Raw genomic sequence first — 24,020 nt, 5'->3', positions numbered from 1 at the left:
ACATGGTTGGACAGGTAGTTCTACATATTTCATCTTGCTTATGAAAATTGTTTGATTCAGAATTCAAACCTTTTTTTTTTAGAATCGCGTCTTTTAGAGTTGCGTCTGGTGTAGATTGGGATTTTTGATTACATTCTCTTGAAGTTGTTATAAATCTGGTTTATATCCTAACGAGCTAATGTCCAGTCTACTCAGTACAGCTCAATTGGATTTTACGGTGAAGCCACAGTGTGGAATGGGCCTATGGTTCAGTTATGGATGACAGTCTGTGCTATATACTGATAGACTGAGTTAAATCGGACAATAGGAAGTCACTTGTGGTGTTTAGGCAACATTTTCATTTTCAAAATTGCCATGCTGTCATGTTATTGTCCAGTCTCTTCAAAATATCTGAATGGTATGTTAAAATGGACTCTGGTTTAGTATCGTCAATGATGTTGTGCTGCCCACCAGCAGGGGGCGACGTAGCCCCATAGTGGAACAGTTTGCTTGTAGCTGGGTTTACTTTGGATGTCTAAAGCGGTTAAGTCATTTAGTCTACAGAAGAATAAGCTGTCCTTCAGTCAAGGAGGAGCTTCTGAAATAGATGCAGCCAGAGCCAACTCTAACCTTAACCCTAACCCTAAACCCTATGCAGCCAAAAGGGAGGTGAAAGTGGAAATCCTAAGGGCTAAACAAAAGTATAAAACTAAAGTAGAGAGCAAACTGGCTGAGAGAAACCTTGCCTCAGCTTGGTCTGGCATGAAAACAATCGCAGGCATACAGCAAAGCAAGAACAGAACCAACATTACAATGGATGGCTTTAGGTCAAATAGCGAATTTGCCAACACTCTTAATAAATTCTACCTGAGATTTGATCAGTTTGACTTTAGTGATTAAGTCGAGGGACTTAGATGTAAACTTAAAGATAATCAGCACTTCATCCTGGAGCAGAGAAAAATTGAAAAGTCCTTCCTTTCTCTAAAGATAAACAAGAGCCCTGGTCCTGACAATATCAGTGGCAATTTACTGAAGTCTTGTGCAAGGCAATTAAGTTCTATATTCTATGATATTTTCAATATGTCTCTGAACCTACAGTCTACCTAACCTGGCTGTGATTACCTCTGTTCCTAAAGACAGCAGCCCCAAAGCTTTTAACGACTTCAAGCTGGTCGCCCTCACTTCTCTTGTAATGAAAACCTTTAAAAAGCTTGAGAAGACAGAGCATATAGGGCACACAGAGGAGTTGAGGATGCTACAATCACTCAACTCAACCTTTTGTTTAAACACCTAGAGGGGAATAAAACCCATGCTACATTGTTATTTATTGACTTTTCCTCAGCCTTTAACACCATCCAACCCCACATTTTAGCCATGAGGGTGACAGAGCATTTTGAGTTGAGTCAAAATCTGGTGGGTTGGATATTGGATTTTTTTATAAACAGAACACAAAGAGTGAAGGTAAACGGCATTTTATCAGATTCCTGATGTTCTTCTACTGGCTCACCCCAGGGCTGTGTTCGCTCACCCTTACTTTATATTCTGTACACAAACATGTGCCAAAGCATGAGAACAGGACCATATTGAAATTTGCAGATGATAGTCATTGTGAGTCTGCTACACGATAATGAGTCCAGCCATGGCCCAGTCATTGATGAGTTTGTCACTTGGTGTGACAAATCTTTCTTGGAGCTAACCATATCCAAAACAAAGGATATGATCATAGATTTCAGAATTCATGCTTCAATTTATGATACTACGATGATTAAAGACCAGGCTGTGGACTGTGTAGAAAGCTACAAGTATCTTGGGACAGTCATAGACTCTAAATTGACCTTCGAGAAGAATTGTGAGGCGGTGTGTAAAAAGGGACATCAGTGTTTGTTTTGTCCCAGAAAACTGTCCCGTTTTCACATTGATAAAACCATGATGACCCTGTTTTATCGGGCTTTTATTGAATCAATCTTGTCTTTTTCCCCTGTGTCATGGTTTGGTAACCTGTCTCTGCAAAACAAAAAGTCTCTAAACCAAATTGTCAAGTGGGCCACACAGCTGCAGCGTAAGGCGAGTCCTTTACATAGCGAATTCCAGCTCCTTTGCTCCGGCCGTTGGTTTGTGGCCTCTAGGTGGAGAACAAAACGATACAGAAATACTTTTGTACCTGCAGCCATTGCACTACTAAACAAAGCTAGCACGAAGATGATGCACTTCGCCCACGCATGGCACTTTAAGCTTTTGAGGGAGTGGGTGGGTGAGTGAGTGAGTGAGTGAGTGAGTGAGTGTGTGTGTGTGTGTGTGTGTGTAGAAGCACTTTGTCATGACCTTCTTAGGAGTTTTTATATTTTAATACTATTTTGAAATTATAATGATACTTGTTTTAAAGTATTTGTTTTGATATCTTATGAATCTGTATTGCTGTGATGTCTTCTTTTTAACTTTGGATTGCTGAATCTACCGTGTGCACAACAAATTTACCCTTGGGTACTAATGAAGAAACCTTGACCTTGAGATTAGTGGACAAGAGTTCTGCATTTGTCCTCTCAAGTTGCAGTGCTGCAAAATGTGCGATACAAGGTACCAAAGATTTCAAGGCCAAGAACAACCCAAGACACTGACTGTGCTGGGACTTTTTTGACATTAAAATAATAAATAGGATATGTTGTACATTATCAGTCTGTGATCCTGTGTTTAGGCTACATCCCCAAATCCCCCTCATTTGCCTGAAATTAGCTTTTCAATGATGCTCAGGATATGTTGGGGCGTATATCTCTTGTTGTGGGTCAGTGTCATATGGGCATGGACAGCAGTGAGCCGAGAACATGGGAAGTCATAGCAACAACAATGGCAGGAAGCATCAGAAATGAAAAAAAAAAAAAAGGCTAAATGTGCAGCAGACCCATTCAAAACACAGGTTTTATAAATGTCAGAATGAAGTCTTAGCTCCATGTGAAAAGATGCATATTGTAGTTTTAAGGGTAAGCCTAGTTATTTTAGTCACAGGAGGGAGCCATTATGGTGAGTCCAAATACTAGACAATAGTGCTTAAAAAAAAACACAACAAAGAGGCAATAAAGTCCCGTGTCATGGAGTTGAAATACTTTATTCTCTGTTAAGAGATTATCTGTACATTAAAGATCAAGTGCCACTTGAATTTTTCAAAGTTCATAGAAAGAATAACTGACGGTGCACTATGCAAACATTGACAAAACAACTTGACCAAAAATCAACACATCACTCAAAGCTGGCGAGGAAGGTCAACACAATCTGCTTGAGCTTAGCATCAGATGCCTCAGAGATTTTGCCATCAGCCCTGCAATAAATAGAAGAGATTGGTTACCAAACATTCATACCTATTAAGGCTGGCTATTGGCAAGGACCTCACGATACGATACGAATCACGATACATGGGTCACGATACGATTGTATCACGATACATTGCGATACAATACATATTGCAATACTCAAAAAAAACAACTACAAAATTTACTGAAAATTTAAAAATAGAGCTGAAAATACAACTTGCTGTGTACCACCTGGGTAGTCTAATATGTACATAACATTATATTGATAACTCAGCGGACAAATTGAGTCAAAACTATTTAATTCAAAGGGATTTTAGGGAAATTTAAGGACATTTTATATCCGTTTAAAACATGAATAATTTTTTTTAATGTATCGATACGAGGGGCTGGAAAATCGATACAGTATCATGGAAAAAAATATTGCAATACTCAGCTGTATCGATTTTTTGCACAGCCCTAATAGCCATGAATTACAATGCAATAACAGACATGCAATAGCCTAGAAACTCATTAGCTTACTTAATTGTTGACAGCAGTTCTTGCTGCTGGCTGAGGATGTGCTGCAGGAAAGCCTTCTCAAACCTGGTGATCTTGCTAGGCTCCATTTTGTCCAAGTGTCCCCTCACACCAGCATAAATGACTGTTACCTGTTCCTCGATGGCCATTGGGGCTGGAAGATGAAAGGAAATAATTACAATGTGTAAGAAGACAAATGCCAAATGAATACACTTTCTGAATGACATGCCTTCCACTCAGGGAAATTTTGTATTAAACGCTTAACCATGTGTCTTAATAACAGTTTGTTGATACATTTTAATTTCTTCTGTACAGATGGATAAAGCAATCTGAAATCTCAGTCAATAAGCGAGTCGAGTTCAAGCAAATACTCACAATACTGTCCCTGCTTTAGCAGCTCAGTCAGACGAACACCACGGTTCAACAGCTGCTGAGTGGCAGCGTCCAAGTCAGAACCAAACTGGGCAAAGGCAGCTACTTCACGGTACTGGGCCAGCTCCAGCTTCATGGTACCAGCCACCTGATGATGGACGAGAATCAATTAGTCAGAATTCAAGATATTCGCCATGGTTAGACCCGGGACAGGATGGCCCAAAGAGGCCTGACGAGCAGCACTAACCTGCTTCATGGCCCTGGTCTGGGCAGCAGATCCGACACGGGACACAGACAGACCGACGTTGATGGCTGGACGAATACCCTTGTAGAACAGTTCAGTCTCCAAGAAGATCTGAGTGAGAAGAGAAAACAGCATTTAGTTGTTGGTCCAGGATTTTACTGCCAGTGACTGCGAGACAGCCAGTCACACACATACCTGTCCATCTGTGATGGAGATGACATTGGTTGGAATGTAGGCAGACACGTCACCAGCCTGTGTCTCAATAACAGGAAGGGCTGTTAGGGAGCCACCACCAAAGTTGTCGTTCATCTTAGCGGCTCTCTCCAGCAGACGGGAATGCAGGTAGAACACATCTCCGGGGTAGGCCTCGCGACCGGGGGGGCGACGCAGCAGCAGGGACATCTGACGGTAGGCGACCGCCTGAAGAACGGTGAAGAGCAAGGTCAGGTTGGTCTCCAAACTCTAGGTACAATCCCTATGCTAATGTTTTGCTGTCATCGAATCACACTTTAGGGTAGTGCTGAAATGATTAGTCGATTAATCGATGGACAAAAAATTTATTGATTTTGCTAATCGATTAATTGTTTGTCATTTATAAAGTAAAAAAACCAAACATTTGCTGATTGCTAAGATTTGCTTGTTCTTGTCTCTTCTTTCATATCATTACAAAATGAATATGGGTTTTTTTTTTGGCTGCTGGTCCGACTAAGTAAGCAATTTTAAGACATCACTTTGGGCTCTGGTAATTTGTAATTTGTCATTGTTTTTGACATTTTATAGACCAATGATTAATCAAAAAAAGGAAATCAATAAATTAAATCGACAAAGAAATTAATCGTTAGTTGCAGTCCTAACTTCGGGTGTAATCCATTTAGGGATTCGATCACTGTCTTAAATGTTTCAAGGCAATGGGTTTTGTCTGTGTTCCACCACAGACACACACACACACACACACACACACACACACACACACACAAAATCAAAACTAACAGATCAAGATTCGATAAAACTGACCTGCTTGGACAGATCGTCATAGATGATCAGGGCGTGCTTGCCGTTGTCTCTGAAGTACTCCCCCATGGAGCAGCCAGAGTAGGGTGCCAGGTACTGCAGGGGAGCAGCGTCCGAGGCGGTAGCAGAAACCACAATGGTGTATTTCATGGCATCAGCGTCAGTCAGCCTCTTCACCAGCTGAGCCACTGTGGATCTCTTCTGGCCAATGGCAACGTAGATGCAATACAGCTTCTTCTTCTCATCAGTTCCCTCGTTGAAGCGCTTTTGGTTGATGATGGTGTCGATGGCAATAGCAGTTTTGCTGCAAGGTAACATTATAAATTTAATACTCTGGATATTCATGGCAAGAGACTGGCATGCCTGCCAAAACAAGTTAGGTCTTGATTAGTATCTTTAACATTAGAATAGTCAACATATCGTTTTTACCCATTTTGTGTTTTCAAATGTATTTATCTTTGTTCAAATGAGCTGTAGCGAGTCTCCATTCTGACTTTTCCACAAGACTTGTTATTAAGTCTTGTCTATGTCTAAGTCTTTCTATCTAGGTCTTTATTTTTATTTTATTTATATAAAGCACTTTGAATTGCCGTTGTGTATGAAATGTGCTATATAAATGAACTTGCCTTGCCTAAGTATTTTGCAAGGTAAACCCCCCTTCTCAAAGCAAAAAACAAAACAAAAAAACAATGAAAGTCTAGCATGTATATATTTTGCACCAAAAATGTCAAATTTATCTGTGACACTCACATAGGTGAAAATGATCATCAAAAAGTCATTGAAATTTTCCTAACCCAGGCACTATGTTACTATACATTGATATTTCAAATTGATGAATAGGTTTCACATTGTAGATCAGTGGTTGTCAATCATGTGCCAGAGGCCCAATATTATGTAGGTTTTCATTCCAACCAGTCACTGCACCACCTGATTTCAAAGATCGGCAACCTTCAAGCAGAGACAGGGAAGTACGCAGTGAAACCAGTTGCCATGGTGACTGATGGGAATGAAAACTTGCATACTCTTGGCACATGGTTGAGAACCACTGTTGTACATTCTGCTAGACTGTTGTTTATTCCTATACTGTTGTTTATTCTGTTAGACCTGCCCTGCTGCAGCAACTACATTACTATCGTGACTGGTCAGATTTTTTGTTTAAAAACCCAAAAATGTCAAGGGTAAACCCAACCTGTTATTAACTGATATTGTGACATGATAACAAAGATTGATAACAGAGTTGCCTCTATCATCATTTCAAAGGCACTGGGCCGACAGGAACCCAGACGCCAACAGCGGCATGCACTAAATTATTCACTTTGGCAGAATCCTCTCACCCAGTCTGCCTGTCACCAATGATGAGCTCACGCTGTCCACGACCAATGGGCACCAAACTGTCCACGGCTTTGATGCCAGTCTGCATGGGCTCTCTCACAGAGATGCGGGGGATGATACCAGGGGCCTTCAGACCCACACGCCTACGGGTCGCTGAGCCAAGGGGGCCCTGTGCAGAGGCAGGGGGAGAAAAATCAAGGCATGGGACTGTAAACTGTGTTACTGTGCACAATTCTTTGAAATAGCCCTAAAGGGAAATTTATAGTTTTGAATTAAAATATTAAGATACACAGATACAATAAGATACACCGTGTCCTTACCTTTCCGTCGATGGCGTTTCCCAGAGCGTCTACCACGCGGCCCAGGAGCTCCTCACCAACAGGCACATCCACAATAGCACCGGTTCTCTTGACAATGTCACCCTCCTTGATCAACTTGTCGTTACCAAACACCACAACTCCAACATTGTCAGGCTCCAAGTTCAGAGACATACCCTGTAGGAGAGCAGGCACAGAAGTCACCAACACTCTTCTCTATAGTTTGCACTGCACAAATTCAAAAAACCATGGCAACTGCATCACCAAGTGCCTTTTGTTTCCCAAACAAGCAGCAAGTACACTGGTGAAATATGAGGGAGTAAATACTCTTTAATAAATAATAATCCTGGATACTGGTTTAAAAAGTACCATATTTTTTTTTAACCTTTATCCAGGGAAAGTCGACTGGCAACGTTTCCAGCAACGCTCATTCATACAGTTCCACACATTCACACCTGGGAGCGGCCCAGTGCAGCCAGCGTCTTCTACTGCTGCCACTGAGCTGCTCCACTGGAGCACTGGCTGCTATGTGCCTCGCTCAAGGGGAGCTCGACAGTAGCTGCTGGGGGAGTGGAGAGCGTTACTCATCCCCTTTCCCCACAGATATTTCACTCTAGCCTCAAGGCTGTCGCTGCCACGTTAATCGACTCAGTTCAAATAAAGTCAGTGGGCCTCGAGGTTGCGTCGGCCTCACCTTGAGGCCAGAGGAGAACTCCACCATCTCCTCGGCTTGCACGTTCCTGAGACCGTACACCCTGGCGATACCGTCACCGATGGATAGCACACGACCAGTCTCCTCCAAGTCGGCACTGGTGTCGGCTCCCATGATCTTCTCCTCCAGAATGGATGACACCTCGGCTGTGCCTTTAATGCATGCAAATGTTTTTTTACTGATCAGGACCCACCAGTTAACAAATTCAAAAAATCTTGAATTGAAATAAGATATGGATGTAGTCTTACAACATATGCTCGATAATTGTTATCCTTGTTGGGTGCTTGTAATGTCATGAGTTTCCTGAAAGACTGACCTGTTTTCTGCAGCCATGGTGTGGCAGTGTGCAGATTCTTGACTCCTACACATGCTGCAGCAACATTCTTGGATACCTTAAAGAAAAAACAATAAGGATGGGGAAAATGAGAAAGTGTTATTCAAGTAGCAGTGCAACTAAGTGAAAATTAGGCTATGTGATGAAAACTTGATGACGGATTTTTGCAATACAAGCAATTCTTTAACACATGCTCCGGAAAACCTCTTTAGGAGCCCGGCTGTGTATGTTCATTGGTTTGTTCGTTCATGTGTAACACCTTTTGTAATGTGCACTATTTAGGGGAATTACAGTACGTAAGGCTGCGTAGAGCCCCAAGAGCCCTGCAGAAGGGAGTGTGCGCCTGTACACCAGACAGTACGGTACAAGACACACGAGCCAGCTCTAGGTCGGTGCACTGTACATCCACATACCAGGAAGTAGCTCTATGATTCTCTAATGTAGTGGCTAAATCAAGGGAAACGCTTGCTTAAATGTTTATAATAATAGGGACATTCTGATATAAAGTTTTGGAGAGGTACCAATTTTGTTCTCCAAAGCTTCCTTTACTCACAGTAGTCCCTCTTAACAGTTTAATGATTAGATACTACTTTATATTTTGTTTAATTAATTACAATTGACTGAAATGATAATAGCATAATAAATTGCCATTTTCCTAAGGAAAATACATGACATGTATTTATTTGCATGTCATGGCAGCAGCTACCCAAAAGGCCTAGACCTCTTCGCAGTAGGGGTGCAATTTGACCTCCAAAATCATCCTGCCCCAAGCCCTGTGATAGTACTGGGTACTGATTGACTTTATAAGTGACTCAATTGTCGCACGACCCACATAGCTAAGCCCAACATTATAGATCAATAGACTAATTTTGCTTACATGAGATTAGAAAGCGGTATCAGACCCAAAAATCCAGATTAGTGTGTGCCCATTTGTAGAACATGACTGAAGACCTTTTCCCTAAACTGTAGGGTCCTCTCCTCCATTCGGCATGCATCCAATTTAACAAGCAGCACTTTAAAATGGGTTCCCTGGTTATCCCATCATCATCTACCAAACTGTTTTAAAAGGTGAACTTTATTAAATTGAAATGAGAGCAGTTTGGTGATTTGGGTGTAAACAGAAATGATGAGAGGACCCCAATGGTTTGGAAAAAAAAAAGTAATGAATCATGTAGTCTGCATGGTTTTGTATGATGTTCTCACCATATTAAAGACAGAACGGGAAGCTAGTTATGTCCCGTACAGGTAGGCATCAAAGAAACAAACATACATGCTGGCTGAATAAAGCCTGCCTACACAGACTGTCAAAGGCAGTAAGACAAAACCTTACGTTCAAGGCCAAATTACATTCAGCATCACTGCGCTTTTGCCTAATAACACTCATTAACTTCACATTAACACCACAATATATAGCCAGACAATTGAGCTAATCAACAACAGCATTGTTATCGCCTTGCCACCCAAAACAATGTACTGTTTTATCTATTTGAGGGCAGCTTATCAAAAACTGTAACCAAATGTCAACACTGGGGAACTAGCAATGAGACGGGGCAGAGTGTCCTCCAGTGCAAAGATGGCCGTGTACGTGCACAGCCTCGTCATGCCATGGGATTTGAACTGATCCCTGCTCTTTCTAAAGGAAGTCAACACAGATCTGAAAAATAAGCACAGTGTCGGGTTGCTTACAAATCCAGCCCGTCGGGGCAGGCTGCGGGCGAGGGCCGCTGCTACACGAACTGACAGCATGTCGGTGTCCGGCGGGGTCCGTCCTGCTGCACGAAGCGGCTGAACAGAGCGGAGAGGGGAGAGAAAGATGGCGGACACAGCGGAGACTTGTAGAAAGGTCACAGTGATCCGGAAGTACTTCTTTACGCCAAACTGTATGAGTATGCTTTTTCTTTTCTTTCTCTTTTATTGGCTTTTTTTTCAACGTTGTATCATATAAATGACATTCTATAGGTAGAATTACATATCCCACTAACAGAAAATAGATTATTTATTTGATTATTTAACAGTTAAAAATAAACCGTGCAGGGCTGCTGATTGCGCATGTCCACTCTTGGATATTTGCTGCTAGTCTCCTCGGTGTACATGTAGTCCTTATCAGGAATAATGCGCCAGTGACTTTATCTGGATAACGTTTTGGTTGTGGAAGCCGAAATTGCGTGCACGGTGATATGTCAGAAATATTTGATATTGAGAAATATGAACAAATACAGACTTGGCTTAACTTAACAAAGAAAACACACATCGAATCAACACATTTATAACAACTATATTTTTGTATATCCTTTTAGTCAGTGAGCAAGATCACACCCATCCCGTGAAGATATACTATGACCATGTGTGGACATGCACACTTCCACATTTTTGCAGCACATAGGCTGCAGTAAATACTAAATATAAAAGAGGTGTGACATGTAGAGGGTCTTAAAACTTTGATCTGTCTCCACTGATTTTGTTGTTAATTTCTGTAAATAAAATGGTAACTTAAAGCTACTCAAAATTGTGCATACTCCGCATATGGGGAAATGCATTTAAATATTTCACAACATGATATATATATAGATATTGGCCAAAAATATATTAGGCTATGCATGTAAGTGGCATTTATCGAAATATATTTTGAGTGGTTTCCACGCTTTTTCATGTCATTGACCTCCATGTAGATACAGATACCACAGATCCCCATTTGATAAGGCTTTGTCCTTGTCCTGTTACATATGACAGATCTCAATGACTTCAGTGACACCTAACAGTGACTTCAGTGACACCTTCAGTGACACAGAACAGTCAACTTTATTGTTGTAACTTCTAGTGAGTTAAATAATGTTGAAATTTAGCTGGTGACCCCATGGACCCCTTGGCGGTCCCCGGGCCCTAGCTTGGGCACCAGGTGCGTAATCTCTGCCCTGCGGCGTTTTGCCACAGTTGCTCCCTGCAGTATCTGTCCCACCCGCAGGGGCGCTCGGCTCTGATAGCAGCCCGGAAGTGGCGCATGCAGCGTACTTTGTGAACGACGGCTGATGGAGACATTTTAAAATAAACACAGCTAGCTGGGAAAGCTAACCGGGCTTGTAAAGGTGCGAGTGCACTGCGCCAAGAGCTTCAATTTTTCCAAGTTGTAGATAAGTAAAGAGCTATTTCGCAGTGCATCATTTATGCGCCTTAAATTAAAAGGCTAAAAATTACTGAAGATGTCAAAAAGTCGGACACTGGGAAAAGAAGTATATAACTAACACCCCGGTAAGTTCTAACTAGCTTAGCCGATTTTAAATGCTAAGTTGGCTAACGTTACCGCTCCTAGCTGAGTTAACGTAACGTTAGCTGATTAGCCTGCCTGTTACTCCCCTCGACGGCGAAATACTGCTACCATTTTTGGGGTCTTGCGAGGCAGCTGTCCCGCAACTTGCATATTTTTCCATGACTTGTGCTCTTCTTCTTGCCAAGTTTGAAAGCGTAAGGTTATGACCGAGCTTAGCCTCACTACGCAGCTAAACTAGTGTCTGGACCCGAGCCTAACTAGCCTTGGCTAGCCGCACAACCGGATCCATTCATTCAGGCGCTACAGATGAAGCTCTGTCTCTGTTACACGCTTCTTAAGTTCAGTGTAGCTGAAGGTGTTGCACAGATATTCACGACTTGAGTGTCAGGCAGTATGAGACCTGAAAGTGGGGCGATAACAATAACGTTATACACCTCTTTCGTCTTAGATGCTAACCTCTCACCACCAAATAATGGGAAATTCCGCCTGAAATGACGTATACAAAATGAAAAGCCGATATCTGCAAATTTGTTTTTTGTGCTGCTCTCAGCCAATGGTTATGTGTAACGTTATAACACAGTACAAAATGAACAAGCTAAATTTAAGATGTAGCAAGTGTTTATGCCAATTTTAAGGAAATGTTTTACATAACATAAGGTAGGTACACAGTGAATTAATCTCAGTCAGTGATACTAGGTTTGTAAAGAATATGAAGTCTGAATATGCCTCCAGTCCAATCTAAACTCTTGAGCTGAGTGTCATTTAGCATGGATTCATACCCCACTATACAATAATAATACACACATAATCTGCTGCAGCATAATGGCTGATACCAAGAGAGAGATCTTGTAATGCTGGCTTTTAATTTAGAATACAAGATTTGCATATCATGTGACACTACATTACTTTGAGATTAGTTAAAAAATGTAAATATGCAAACTAGTGCCCACATATGGGTTCAGGTGCAGTCTCTATTGGAATATTTATTGCACAAGTGTTGGACAGCAGCACATACTGGCTGGTACCAAGCACAAGTGGAAACCCTGAGTTGCCATTCGGCACATGTTCATTTAATATATGATATATCCTATAGGCTGTTTCAGTAGCTGTAGAAAGCCAGAGTGAAGGCACAGTTAAGAATGAACCCTACTGCACTGGAAGTTTGCATTGCACACACTGTAGAAATAAACCATCTTCCACGCCTTAATAACGTTAAGTGTGAGCTGTCGTGTATCAGGATGAATGATGTCATGTTTGTGTTCCTCCAGGTGAGTTCCTGTCCAGGCACATCGGTCCATGTTAGTTGGACCTTTGGGCTCGGGGCTCAACTAGCATGAAGATGGCTGACTCGGAGAAGGCAGAGGAATTTGTGGATGCTGAGAGCCTCCCAGAGTGCCTTGCTGATGCAGAGTCAGCTACTGCTTCTGTCAAAGGAGAGCAGGACGAGCATCTAAAAACCGAGACCACCACCACCACTACCAGCTCGCCGACAAGGGACAAGGAGGCAGACAGCCCCCTGCATACAGAGGGCGAGCCGGGCCTCCTCTCCATGCCGTGCCTGATGAAGGAGCTCCGCCGCGACTCCCCAGAGTCCCAGCACGCCTCCACAGGGAGTGACAAGCCTGTCTCTCGTAACGTCTATGAGAGCGACTCCTCAAACCCCTGCATGCTCTCCCCCTCCTCCAGCGGCCACCTGGCTGACTCAGACACTCTCTCCTCAGGGGAAGAAGGTGCTGTTCCTCGCGTAGGAGAAGAGGAAGAGGGCAACATGGAGGCCGCCGCTGATCCTGGGCAGGCAGCAGGAGGGCAAACATCTGCTGCAGTGACAGGGGGGAGGAAGTCCCGGAGGTCACGTTCGGAGAGTGAGATGCCAGTTAATGCGATGGCGGCAAAGAAAAATCGCTGCCAGCACACTGTGGCAGCAGTAGGTGGGCAAGAAAAGCAAACCAATGGCAAACTGGCGAAAGTGAAAGGTCACCGGAGCCAGAAACACAAGGAGCGTATGCGTTTGCTGAGACAGAAACGGGAGGCAGCAGCACGGAAGAAGTATAACCTGCTGCAGGACAGCAGTACGAGTGACAGCGAGCTCACATGTGACTCCAGCACCAGCTCATCTGAGGATGAGGACGATGACACCTCAGGAGGAAGCAAGACAATCAACACAGATATCCCAGGTAACATCCGACCTCCACAACATATGCTTACAGTACTACATGTCCTGGGTAATGGTAGCAGTCACTATTCTCACCCAGATATCCCAGTGTAAAACAATGGGATTTTGCCACATAGTAATGGCAAGATATGTAGGCCTACAGTATTTTATTTATATTTACCAAAGACAATTAATTCGGCATCAAATTCAAAACACATTTCCAAGGCCTGCATGACCTCAAATTTTCAGGTAACCCAAATCAATTTGTTCACATACCATATAGTGTAAGAAAATGACATGGGCTATTTACAAAGCCCTAGTAGCATCAGATCAATACAGACACTGCTTTGTTTGTGTTTGTTTACTCGCTCACTTGTTTCTGAGTTATTTTTTCACTCATCATTTGTCTTCATTCACCATGCCTTTAGATATTCACCCATTTACATGTAGAAGGGCATGAGCCCAGTCACTTGTAGTAGTGAGTGTTTTGTTGGAACCTCATCTCATTTGCATGCTGTGGAAATCTAGTGGACATTATTCAGCCCATACGGAATGATATAAATGGGGTTGTGTTCTGCTGTAAGCTAACCTATATTGTGAGTTGTGCGCTTCCATGAGTGAGCCATTTTTATCCTCAGCATTTACTGTAAATAGACTGTGGTATATGATCTCACTGTGTGGTGTTAGTATAATCTGCAAGACTATGTGACCACCTTTCAGTGTTAGTGTGTTAGTAGAAACGCAGACTTATACCTGAGAATTTAGACTTGTAACTGTATTTAGTTAATATGCCATTTAATGAGAATACTCAATGTTCATTTTAAAGATTTCTATTCTTCATTTCCAGTTGAGAAAAGTTGAATTTAAATAGTTGTCTTTTACCTGAAGACTCTAACTAGCTCTATAACATGCTGCTTTTTTAACCTTGTCAAATCTACCTGTGGCTTTTGAATATTCCTCAAGCCCTGAACTATCATTAACTATAGTTTTTTTCCTGTTCCAAAGTAGGAAGTGTTCAGAGGTGCAGCTTGTTTTGAATCACAGCTAAGCAGATGGTTCAATATAATGGGCACCTCAGGGTGCTCGGATAGCTCCTGTTTCACCTGCATAGAAAGTCTTTATGCATACACAGCTTTGGTTAAGGATGGCTGCAAACGTCTCTGCTAAAGTGGTGTTACTTGGAATGGTCTTCTCTAAACTAAGCTCAGGCACATACGTGTCTCATAAGGAAAAACACTGGCAGACAAAATCTGTCTTGTCTTTGTGTCTGCTTGTTTATCACCCCTGTGCTTGTCCCCTGAGTTACCTGATATTTCCTGGTAATTGTGGAAATCTCTTGGGTGAGTTGAGTTGTTCATTAGTATCTACCAACAGGATGGTAGTTACTGGCCTGCTGCCTATTGCTGCTATTGAAAGAGGCCCTTTCTTTACAGTAGGTTGATCTTTTGACTGTGATTACTTGTTTCTCAATATAGCCTATTTGGTTGGTCCGGTAACCTTTTTCATTTTCCATCTAGCTCATGGTGTGTTTAAGGTTTTTGTTTAATAGTAAGTAATATTTAGGCTGCCTAGCATGTTTCCACAGAGTGAAATTAGCTTATCTTATCCTGGTCCGTTGTGTTCATTAACATTATAGAAGTATTGTTAGCCTATGTCAACTTATATTGACCTACTTCATATTTTATATAGATTATTAAAATATTAGCAGTGAAAACACGTAGACAAAGCTAATTCTCTCGCCATTGGTGTGTAGGTTTATAATTCATCTGCGTTATTCGGTTGTGTTTACTTCAAAGTCTCACCACTTAACACATCTTCCCAACCTCAGCCACTGAATCAGTCGCCCGAGACACCCAGTTATCTTCTTGTAGGAATCTGTAGAACATGAAATGTTATCAACCATTTTTGCATTCCGCACACAGATTTGAGTGCTACAACTGCATGATGTAGTCCATCAGCATGAAAGAGTCGATCTGCACGTAACCAAAAACAAACTGTCATTTTCTCTTTTAAAACAAAAGTCCACCTTCGAAGCATGAAAAGTGCTACTGTATTTTCTTATGGCTTGGCCTCAATGTCTTTAAAGCTGGCTTCAGACGTGCAACGGAGAGATCCAGAGTGGGTGCCCAGATTCATGGGCTGCTGGACAGCGGCTCGTGGGACAGGAACAGCATCGGCAGTGTTCTGGAGGAGGCCATGACGCGCTTTGCTGTGATGCAGCGCCAGACTGAGGAGCGCTTCCGCATCTGGATGGAAAAGCTTGCACGCCTCGACTCGGACGACGACGACTCCTCCAAACGCTCAAGCGACGCCCTAGAGGGGCGACAGCATCCCACCCGAGGGGCACGCCCGTCCCCTCCCAGTTCCTTCTTACCATCGTCAGAGTCTGCAGAGACCATGGCGGCATACATGTTGGCCCGAGAGAACACCAGTCTCACCCCCACCCCCATAAACAACAACAACATCCTACCTGAAGTGGTCACTCAAAACGGAAACCTAGGCGTTCCAGACCCTGGTCTCTTGAATGTTTAGATTTCACTTCTGTTTCACTCCTCGCAGTTTCATACTGTCATCTTACCAAGTATAGACCTAGTTGATGCAGAAAGCATGGCTATGGGTATTTAACAATGTGAGGACAATTCCACTAAACTGTCACACCACCAACTGCAGCTGGGCCTGAGCTGTTCATTTGAAAGACTTCTTGACTCTGTGTAGGACCTAAGGCCCAGTGCCTCTGCTAGCACTGAATCACTGTGAGATCTGACATTCTGAATAATTCAACTCACCTGTTTGATTTCTGCAGCCAAATGACTTGTTTGTACAGGAAAGTACAGTTAATATAGAAGCCTGTTCAGCATATGTGACGAGGACATGGGGCATATTTCAAAAGACTATCGAGTCAGGGCTCTTATTGTATTGCTTGCTGTATGGCCTATTCCAAGTGTTTTCTTGTTTACCAGCTTCACATACACACACACACTCACTCTCTCTCACACACACACATACACACACACACACACACACACACAGCGGCTGTCTATGTCATTCATATAAAATGTGCATTACAGAACCTGGGCAGCCATTATTACAATGCTAGGTAGGGTGCTGCTGCTTCATAGCATGTGCCTTGTCATACTGACTTCATGCTGGGAATGATACACAGAGCATCATAATGCTATTTCTTTAGGAATCAGGTTCAAGACAATACATTAGCCTACTTTCCCCTGAACTATGCCTGCACTTTGCTTGTAATTGGTTCAGGTCTTTTTAACTCTTGTGACAACCTTTATTTTGGTGGCATAGCTTTACTAACATCAAAACATTACAAAAAAATGATTTGCCTATAATATAAATGCAATATACTAACCCACACAATTTTTAGCTTTGTTTTTGAGAACATATTATGTAGGAACGTAATTAAATTAGATGCGTTTTAATTTTTTTTACACTGTTCGCCTTTTTGTTATCCTTGCTGCCATTGCTGCCGTACTGCCTTTGTGCAGTAATGAATGAAACTAGTGAGGGAGAAATGACTCCCAATGTTTATTTTTAGAAGCCTATGTATAGATCATGGACATCAAATAAGGCATGTAGTCTTTTGTTGTGGGTATTAGCTGCAATATCAAGAGCCTCAAAACTCCATATAATATTCTCCTAGTTATGTTTATTTGCACTGGTCTGCAGTCTGCCAGCTTGGCCTATGTTTCAAGAAAACGCTGCCTGTTCAGCAGCTCGACTTTAAACTGAAAACCCAGGTGTCAAACTAAGAGATATACAGCAGTAATACAGCTGCGTTATGGTGCATGGCAAAGATTAAAGTTTACTGATTCCCAAATCCGTAAGACTGACTGATCCAGGTGATCAAGTGGCCTTCTCTGGTTCAGATCCTGTGGTCTTTGAGGCGGACACGGTCCTCCTCAACCCTCTTCTCCGGCTACTTTTACAGAAACGGTTGACTATAGTGTCATAGACGTTACACTCAAAACACTATATAACCATCACAGACATTGATGAAGGAATCCTTGGTCTAAACTTATTCATAGTTAGGATGTTCAAAGTGTTGCATTTTCCGTATGTGTATGTATAGCCCTTTGATTGTCAGTTCTACAATAATTTCAGCTGAAAGCGTCAAATGGTTTTCCCTCCTGTTTGCATGTGACTTCCCCTCTGTGATTATGTAAATTAGTATCTAGAATGTGCAAGGCCAAATTAGTTTTCATCAGCAGCATGTGTGCAAGGTAAAGCTTTGCTCATGTTGATAAATGGTGACAGAACATTTTCTCATATTTAGTTTCTCTTGGCCTCATGGTTTTGTTTCAAATCTGTGTGAATGTTATTGTCGTTTTGTTTTATCGCGTACTATTGCTTTGCCATTTGGGTTCAAATGGATCCAATAGTGGTCCTCTGTTTGTTTTAAACTGAAATTACCTTTAAATTATCTGGTATTGCTACTGCATTGTCTACATGGTAAAGGGAGCTTTGTTACACAATCACAAACTGCGTGCATTAAAAACACCACTGAGGACAGTCCAGTGTTTACCAAAGAGACTATCCTAGTTTACATTAGTCCTTTTTCTATCTTTATTACCTGGGCTTTACATTGGCAAGTGCTTGGTTTCTCTGGTAACCCTGGTACCCTCCCATTTCTCTATTGGCTACCCATACGGCAGTGCTCTCCCAGAGTACATGTCCAGATGATCCTCAAACAGGCATGTGTCTGGATAGCAGTGTGTGTCACTCCCAGGGACTCCTTTTACAGGGTAGAATAAAGATATATGTTCCCACTATCCTAACGCAGGGAGTTTTTGTTGTATTGTCTGTTCGGCTTTTTATTATTCCACTACATTTCATTCACTGAATAAGATTACTTTTGAAGTGTTTTGTAATGATTGTATTCTGGTGTAGTTTTTATGTGAATGGCTGTTATTTTAAAAGCATTAAACAGAGACCTAAAAGTACTGCCGTAACATGTTTATTAGTGCATTGCAAGCACAACCACTCTTTAAACATACAGCGCTTATTAGTGCACCTACCAAAATCTGTTTGCCTGAAATGGCAGTATCTAGGCCTAGCCAAGATACATTAATTCGTTGGATTCTAACTTTAGCTAGTCCTTTTACAGTGGACGCATTGTGTAATTCTGTTGTACAGCACAACCAGCATCATCAAAATGAATAGGTCAAATGTTTATTTTAGTGTTAGCCTCTTGATGCACATTCATATAGCATCATTAGTGTAAACTATTGCAGTTGGGACGATGGGGTATGTTGCCTTGCATATTGTACAACTGAAGCTAGGAGGACTGTGGATGCAGTGTCCCGTCTTCTGTTCCAAACAGAATCCTAACGCTGCTAGGCATGATTTGAATAATGAAGTGTTTTCTTTGTTTTCTGCAGACGGGCCTCCAGTAGTGGGTCACTATGATATTTCAGACACTGATTCTAACCAGGAGAGTATGAGTGTGGAGACAGTCCGGGCCACGGTGATAAAGCATGAGCTAAAAACACACAGAGGCCAGGATATGGCAGCTCACTCTGGGTGTATAAGAGCTCTGAGCTCTCTTTCAGGTCAGTTACAAACCCGGTATATCCAACTGACAATTTCCACTCCTCTGAGTGAAGACAAGAAATTTAGAGGCATGGGTGTCACCAATATGCAACGTGCTATGTGGGGAAACGGGTGTAAGAGTCTTATTAATCTCAGCACGACGCCTTTGAAGTACTACTGTCTTCATCCCACGCACCACTGTATTGCATTTAGTGCCATAAAAAGCCTTGCTGCCTTGCTTCAAGACAAAAAATTGACCTTTCAAGAGAGACTAGCTGACATGAACAAAAAGTCCACTATTTGTTGTGTCTGAAATATTACTCATGCTATCCAGTCAGCCATTCAAAAAGTGTCAGAAGTCCATCATTGTTTTGTCCTTGTCTGTGTCAAAGCAGTTGCTGTCTTTGTGTGTCAGCAAGGCCTAAGGCTCTCCACCGCTCCAGTCCTCCTTAAAGTTTGTGACTTTGTTTCCGTTGTTTGTTTCAGGCCACGTGGAGGCAGAGCTGTCCCACAGGGAGAGTTCTCAACACAAGGGCCAGATTAACATCGCCTCCTCAGATAGTGAGGTGGAAATAGTAGGAGTGCAGGAAAACACACGGTAAAGACAGTCCTTCAGTGGGCAACTTGCAACACAAAAATACATTTTAGAGTTCTAAGACAAACTTCATTTGTACTGACAGTGTTGAAATTCTTTAACACTTCACATGGTTTTAGGTTGTGTTTAGCAGCTGTAGCAACTTTGTTTACAAAAACATTTGTATCCTTACACAGTTGTTGTCTCACTGTATCCTCTTCATTTTTTCAAAAAAAATCCAGATGTGCCCATCCATGTGGAGGGGTGATCAAGAGTTTGTCCTCCTGGAAGGCAAACTCAGTGGAGCAGTTAAACAGCACAAGGCAACCACAGCTCTGGACTACCGTTTCCCCTCAGCCCAACTGGGTTTCCCCTCCTGAAGTGGTGGATCTCACACTGGACGAGGACACCGGACACAAATACCTACTCTAAATAACTTGTACACTGAAGACTCCTTACTTCTTCCTCTCACTCCTCCTGCTCCCTCTGACCGCGCCTCCATGTTATGGCTGAAATCCTTCCTAGAGTTACAACCGCACCTGTAACTACTCATGGACTTTTCCTGTTCCAGAGTACTGTTTGTTTTTAACCTACTGTTGAACAATCATGTGTATTAAAGCCATTCTACTGAAGTGATTCCCTGATCATGGCTTATCAGCAATGAGAATTAAAGAATGAATCTAGTTGTAATACGATGGCAAGGCACTTAAAGTGCAGGTGGAAATCTAACAGGAATTTAACTGTTAATGATAGCAATATCCTCCCTTCATTTAATACCTCATTTACCCCTTGATAACAGCTGTAGGTAGTCATTTTGTGTTGTATGCTTGCAAGCTGTATAGTAAATCTTAAAGCTGCTGCTTGAGGCAGAGCAGGTCAGTATCATGACATGGCTGTTGTTGATCTGCTACACTACAGACTCTTACGGCATATTCTCAGACTGGATTGGGTTTTTTTATCTGCAGTCACCTGCAGTCAAGACAAAATGGCAGCTGGTACACCTCCTGTTGTACAATAGACCATAGATAGATGGCTGACTTTGCTTTGGACTTGTCTAGGGTCAATTTTGTTTTGTTTTCTAAAGTCTCACCACTGGTTCCATATTCAGTTCGTCCTGCATTGATAGCTTTGCTTTATTATACAGTCAGTGCCTAGCATAGGTTTGTGCTCTGGTGCTGTCGTGGGAGTATATGTTTTTGGTTTAATTCACAGCTTTTGTTTCCGTTACGGCATTACCATAACTTTTTCCTCTTCAAGAAAAAAAGAAAAACCACTGGTTAAAATCGGACTCAGAGGGAAATACACACACACAGACACATACGCCACCCGCACACTACAAAATACTACTCAATTGTTTCCACCGAAGCAGTACTATCTGCGGTGTATTGGCAATGCAAATGATGTACCTCCGTTTTGAGACACATTTTATGTTGAAGCCACATATTTGCTACAGAGTCTGAAAGTGTCCCAGGTGACGTAGTTATCAGTGAATGTATGACCCTGCATTGCTGACTGGGTGCACTTATGGTTTGTGTGCTTATCTTGAGTGAATGAGAACTCTCTTCTCCTCTGAACCTCTGGGGACCCCTTTATAACAACTGAGGAAATGTATCTTCCAGTGAATATTGCAACGCAAGATGGCCTGAATGCCTTGAAATGTGCACTATTTTCTTTCAAAATCATATATAGCTTATTCTTTTACCTTAAAAAGTAGTGGATTTTGCTATCTCAACAACAAATATTTTAATAATAGATGTGAATTTAGTACATAGATAAAAAGAGTAAAAGTGCTGTTGAGCTTGTGCCCACATGTGGGGCTTATAGTAGAGACATTTAATGTATGAACTGTTTTTACCCTGATCCTCAGGGCTTGCTTGCTCTCCTTCCCTGTGGTCTTATTTTTGTCCTCATGCAGTACTGCAGCCCCGGTGCGACTGCAGCCAAGCTGGTAAATTTTTATCAATGATTCAATTTCACACACTGTTTTACCACTTAAGCTCCGTTTATGGCATATTACATAACATCCCCTTTCCTGAGTCCCACTTGAGGATTATTGAATTGTACCATTTCGCTTCTGCTGGTCACAGAAAGGGAAAGTCCTAGACACCAGGAACTAAACCAAAGTCTAAATGGAAACTGTGTTGACAAAAAAACACATCTGTGAGACTTGAGATATTTAATGCATTTCAGTTTGTCTTCTTTCCATATTTGAATTTTGTTTTCAGCTTTATTTCTTTTAAAACTGAATTTGCTTGATAAGTCGAGATATGACTACGATTTGAAAGTTTAACCTTCAGTTCTCAGAGCATATGTTGTGAAACTATGTGACAAGATTACTATTTCAAACTTACCTTGATATTTTGTTTTTTAATTGGCCAGTTCTTTCCACTATATGCAGCTATCACTGTAACAACAATTCTTTTTTCCAGACCACTCTTGCATGCAAAAAAGCTCAATCCATTTTGCTATTGTTCCTTATGGTTATTATGAAATGTCAGTTAAGTAAGACATTGCTCATGCCTTTAGGGATAGTGGTTTGGTAGAAAATAGAGCAGAGATGCTCAACTATGGTTGCACATAGCATGTTTTGTCACATCTTTAACCTCAACTCAGATATTACCCTCATTACCAGTAATTTAACCATGTTCTATTATTTTCATTTATTTTACTGTCAGTATTTTAAATTAACAAAAAAAAGAGTGTTTAATATTTTGTTGCTTCTGCAAGTCCTTGACTTCCTTGAAATTATGTCTGTAGAACAAAAGGAAACTATTTTAAAACTAAATAAATAGAGTATTATTTAATGGCTGTCTTGTAATTGATTTTCTTGACCCTAGAAAATTCCATGGTTGGTAGCACATTGTCTATAGAGTCTTTGCCCAAGTGTTGTAAACTATTGGAGAAAGATGGAAGGTCTACTTAATGCTTCAATAAGATAAAAAAATATAAACTATAATCACAAAAAACTTAATGAAAGCATAGGCCATACTGTATAACATATGACGTAACTAAGATTACTATGTTGGTCCAACATCAAGCACAGGGAAGGAAAATTGATTGAATTCACTACAACTGCTGATTTTTTGAATGTCTACTTGAAATTTATCCCTCAAATTTGGCACTCAGAGTAGTCTAACTGGAACAAAGGGCTATACACAGAAGATAATTTGACCAATGAAATTTGTTACATTATGTATATTGTCCTTTTAGGTGTCTTTACAATTCTATCAAACAGAATGAACAGAGTTATTTTTCTCAAAGGTCCAGAGTAAATGTGACTATCTTAAAACTTTTGTGAAAATGTATTTCAGCACATTATCAGTAGAATGGCAATATAATGTATCTGTGGATGGCTATATTGGTAAATATAATAATATAATAGTAATATTGGTGCACTGATATGTGTATCTGATCAGAGTTAGGCACTAATTCTTGTCTATCAATGGGTGATAGTGTATTGTGTATGAGTATGTTATTGTCTGTCTAAATTTAAATTAATGCCATTATAGGTGTAAGAGTTAAGGGACGTCCCATTGTTTCCTTTTCTCCTTTGGCCAGACAGTCTAGACAACGGCCTCAGTATGAACAATGCAACCTCATCGTCACCCACAAAAGGGGCAGGGTCAGAGGTCATACTGTGGCACCTGCCGCTAGGGGGACATCTGGAGTTCACATGAAGGGGACAATGAGGGACTGGAGCAATGCAGTCTGCCTGGCTCTTATCCCAAAACCCAAAGCCCTTTTGCCATCTCTGCTCACCCTCAGGGCAGATCATCAGCTGTATGCTAATTCTCTGGGGAGCTGGTGAAGTCGTGGACAGGTGGGTATGCTGGTTCACTCCCAAATCCAAGGCTTTTGCCTCTTTGACACATAGCTTCTTATTCTGAATGATGCAGCTTAAGATTCAGTGTCCTACACAGAGTAGGTTTCAAGTGGGTTATTCCAGGTTATACTCAGGTATATTCATCATGGTAGCTCAGTTCAGTTGATGGCTACTGCAGACACCACCACCAGAGGGCCCTGTTCCAGTAAAAATGGTGCATGTAATTACCTGTAATTACCAGTGAGCATGTAGTGCTTGATTGGTAATTTGCAAGTTTCTGCTCAAGATAATGCACAGCTCCACAGTTGTTTTCTAACCAAGCTCCTCCTGGAATGGACATGTCAGTCTGCTCGATGGCTGCGGCTGTGAACAGGCAAACTGACTCTAATGAAGGAATGCAGAATGTTTGAATCTATGAATCTGTTCTCATTCATGTTTTCCCTCTGACAGTTTTCATTGAATTAGTATACCAATAAGTTTTTATGATTCATGAACATAATTAATCCACTGCTTAAATCCAGTCAGGAAAAGTTCATATAG

At 41.6% G+C, this 24,020-nt stretch overlaps 2 protein-coding genes across 6 annotated transcripts; one reads left to right on the top strand and one right to left on the bottom strand.

Moving 5' to 3' along the window:
• Window positions 1–3,059: 3,059 nt before the first annotated feature.
• Window positions 3,060–9,940, bottom strand: atp5fa1 (ATP synthase F1 subunit alpha). 2 transcript variants are annotated; one of them, XM_071530597.1, is made up of 11 exons: window positions 9,806–9,940; window positions 8,102–8,177; window positions 7,768–7,937; window positions 7,077–7,250; window positions 6,759–6,925; window positions 5,428–5,728; window positions 4,609–4,833; window positions 4,417–4,524; window positions 4,173–4,317; window positions 3,801–3,951; window positions 3,060–3,289 (listed from the first exon to the last, which is right to left on the bottom strand). In XM_071530597.1, the coding sequence occupies exons 1-11, from the start codon at window positions 9,863–9,865 to the stop codon at window positions 3,211–3,213; spliced, it is 1,656 nt and encodes a 551-aa protein (XP_071386698.1). In that variant the 5' UTR covers window positions 9,866–9,940; the 3' UTR covers window positions 3,060–3,210. The 2 variants fall into 2 exon arrangements, with proteins under 2 accessions (XP_071386698.1, XP_071386700.1); XM_071530599.1 differs by having other exon boundaries at window positions 7,143–7,250.
• Window positions 9,941–11,179: 1,239 nt separating this feature from the next.
• On the top strand, window positions 11,180–22,432 carry ark2n (arkadia (rnf111) N-terminal like PKA signaling regulator 2n). Of its 4 annotated transcripts, XM_071530615.1 has the most exons (5): window positions 11,180–11,365; window positions 12,653–13,558; window positions 18,933–19,103; window positions 19,570–19,681; window positions 19,900–22,432. In XM_071530615.1, the coding sequence occupies exons 2-5, from the start codon at window positions 12,718–12,720 to the stop codon at window positions 20,087–20,089; spliced, it is 1,314 nt and encodes a 437-aa protein (XP_071386716.1). In that variant the 5' UTR covers window positions 11,180–11,365; window positions 12,653–12,717; the 3' UTR covers window positions 20,090–22,432. The 4 variants fall into 4 exon arrangements, with proteins under 4 accessions (XP_071386716.1, XP_071386718.1, XP_071386719.1 ...); XM_071530617.1 differs by lacking the exon at window positions 18,933–19,103; XM_071530618.1 differs by lacking the exons at window positions 18,933–19,103; window positions 19,570–19,681 and having other exon boundaries at window positions 19,900–20,059.
• Window positions 22,433–24,020: the final 1,588 nt, after the last annotated feature.

This window comes from Centroberyx affinis, unplaced genomic scaffold, assembly GCF_046629955.1.
Source record: "Centroberyx affinis isolate AG114_WGS23_722 - 3 ecotype Tasmania unplaced genomic scaffold, CSIRO-AGI_Caff_v1 ptg001948l_1, whole genome shotgun sequence".
In the NCBI taxonomy this organism is placed as follows: Eukaryota; Metazoa; Chordata; class Actinopteri; order Beryciformes; family Berycidae; genus Centroberyx; species Centroberyx affinis.
Note: the sequence above shows the minus strand (reverse complement) of the source record. Positions and strands in the feature narration are given on the sequence as shown.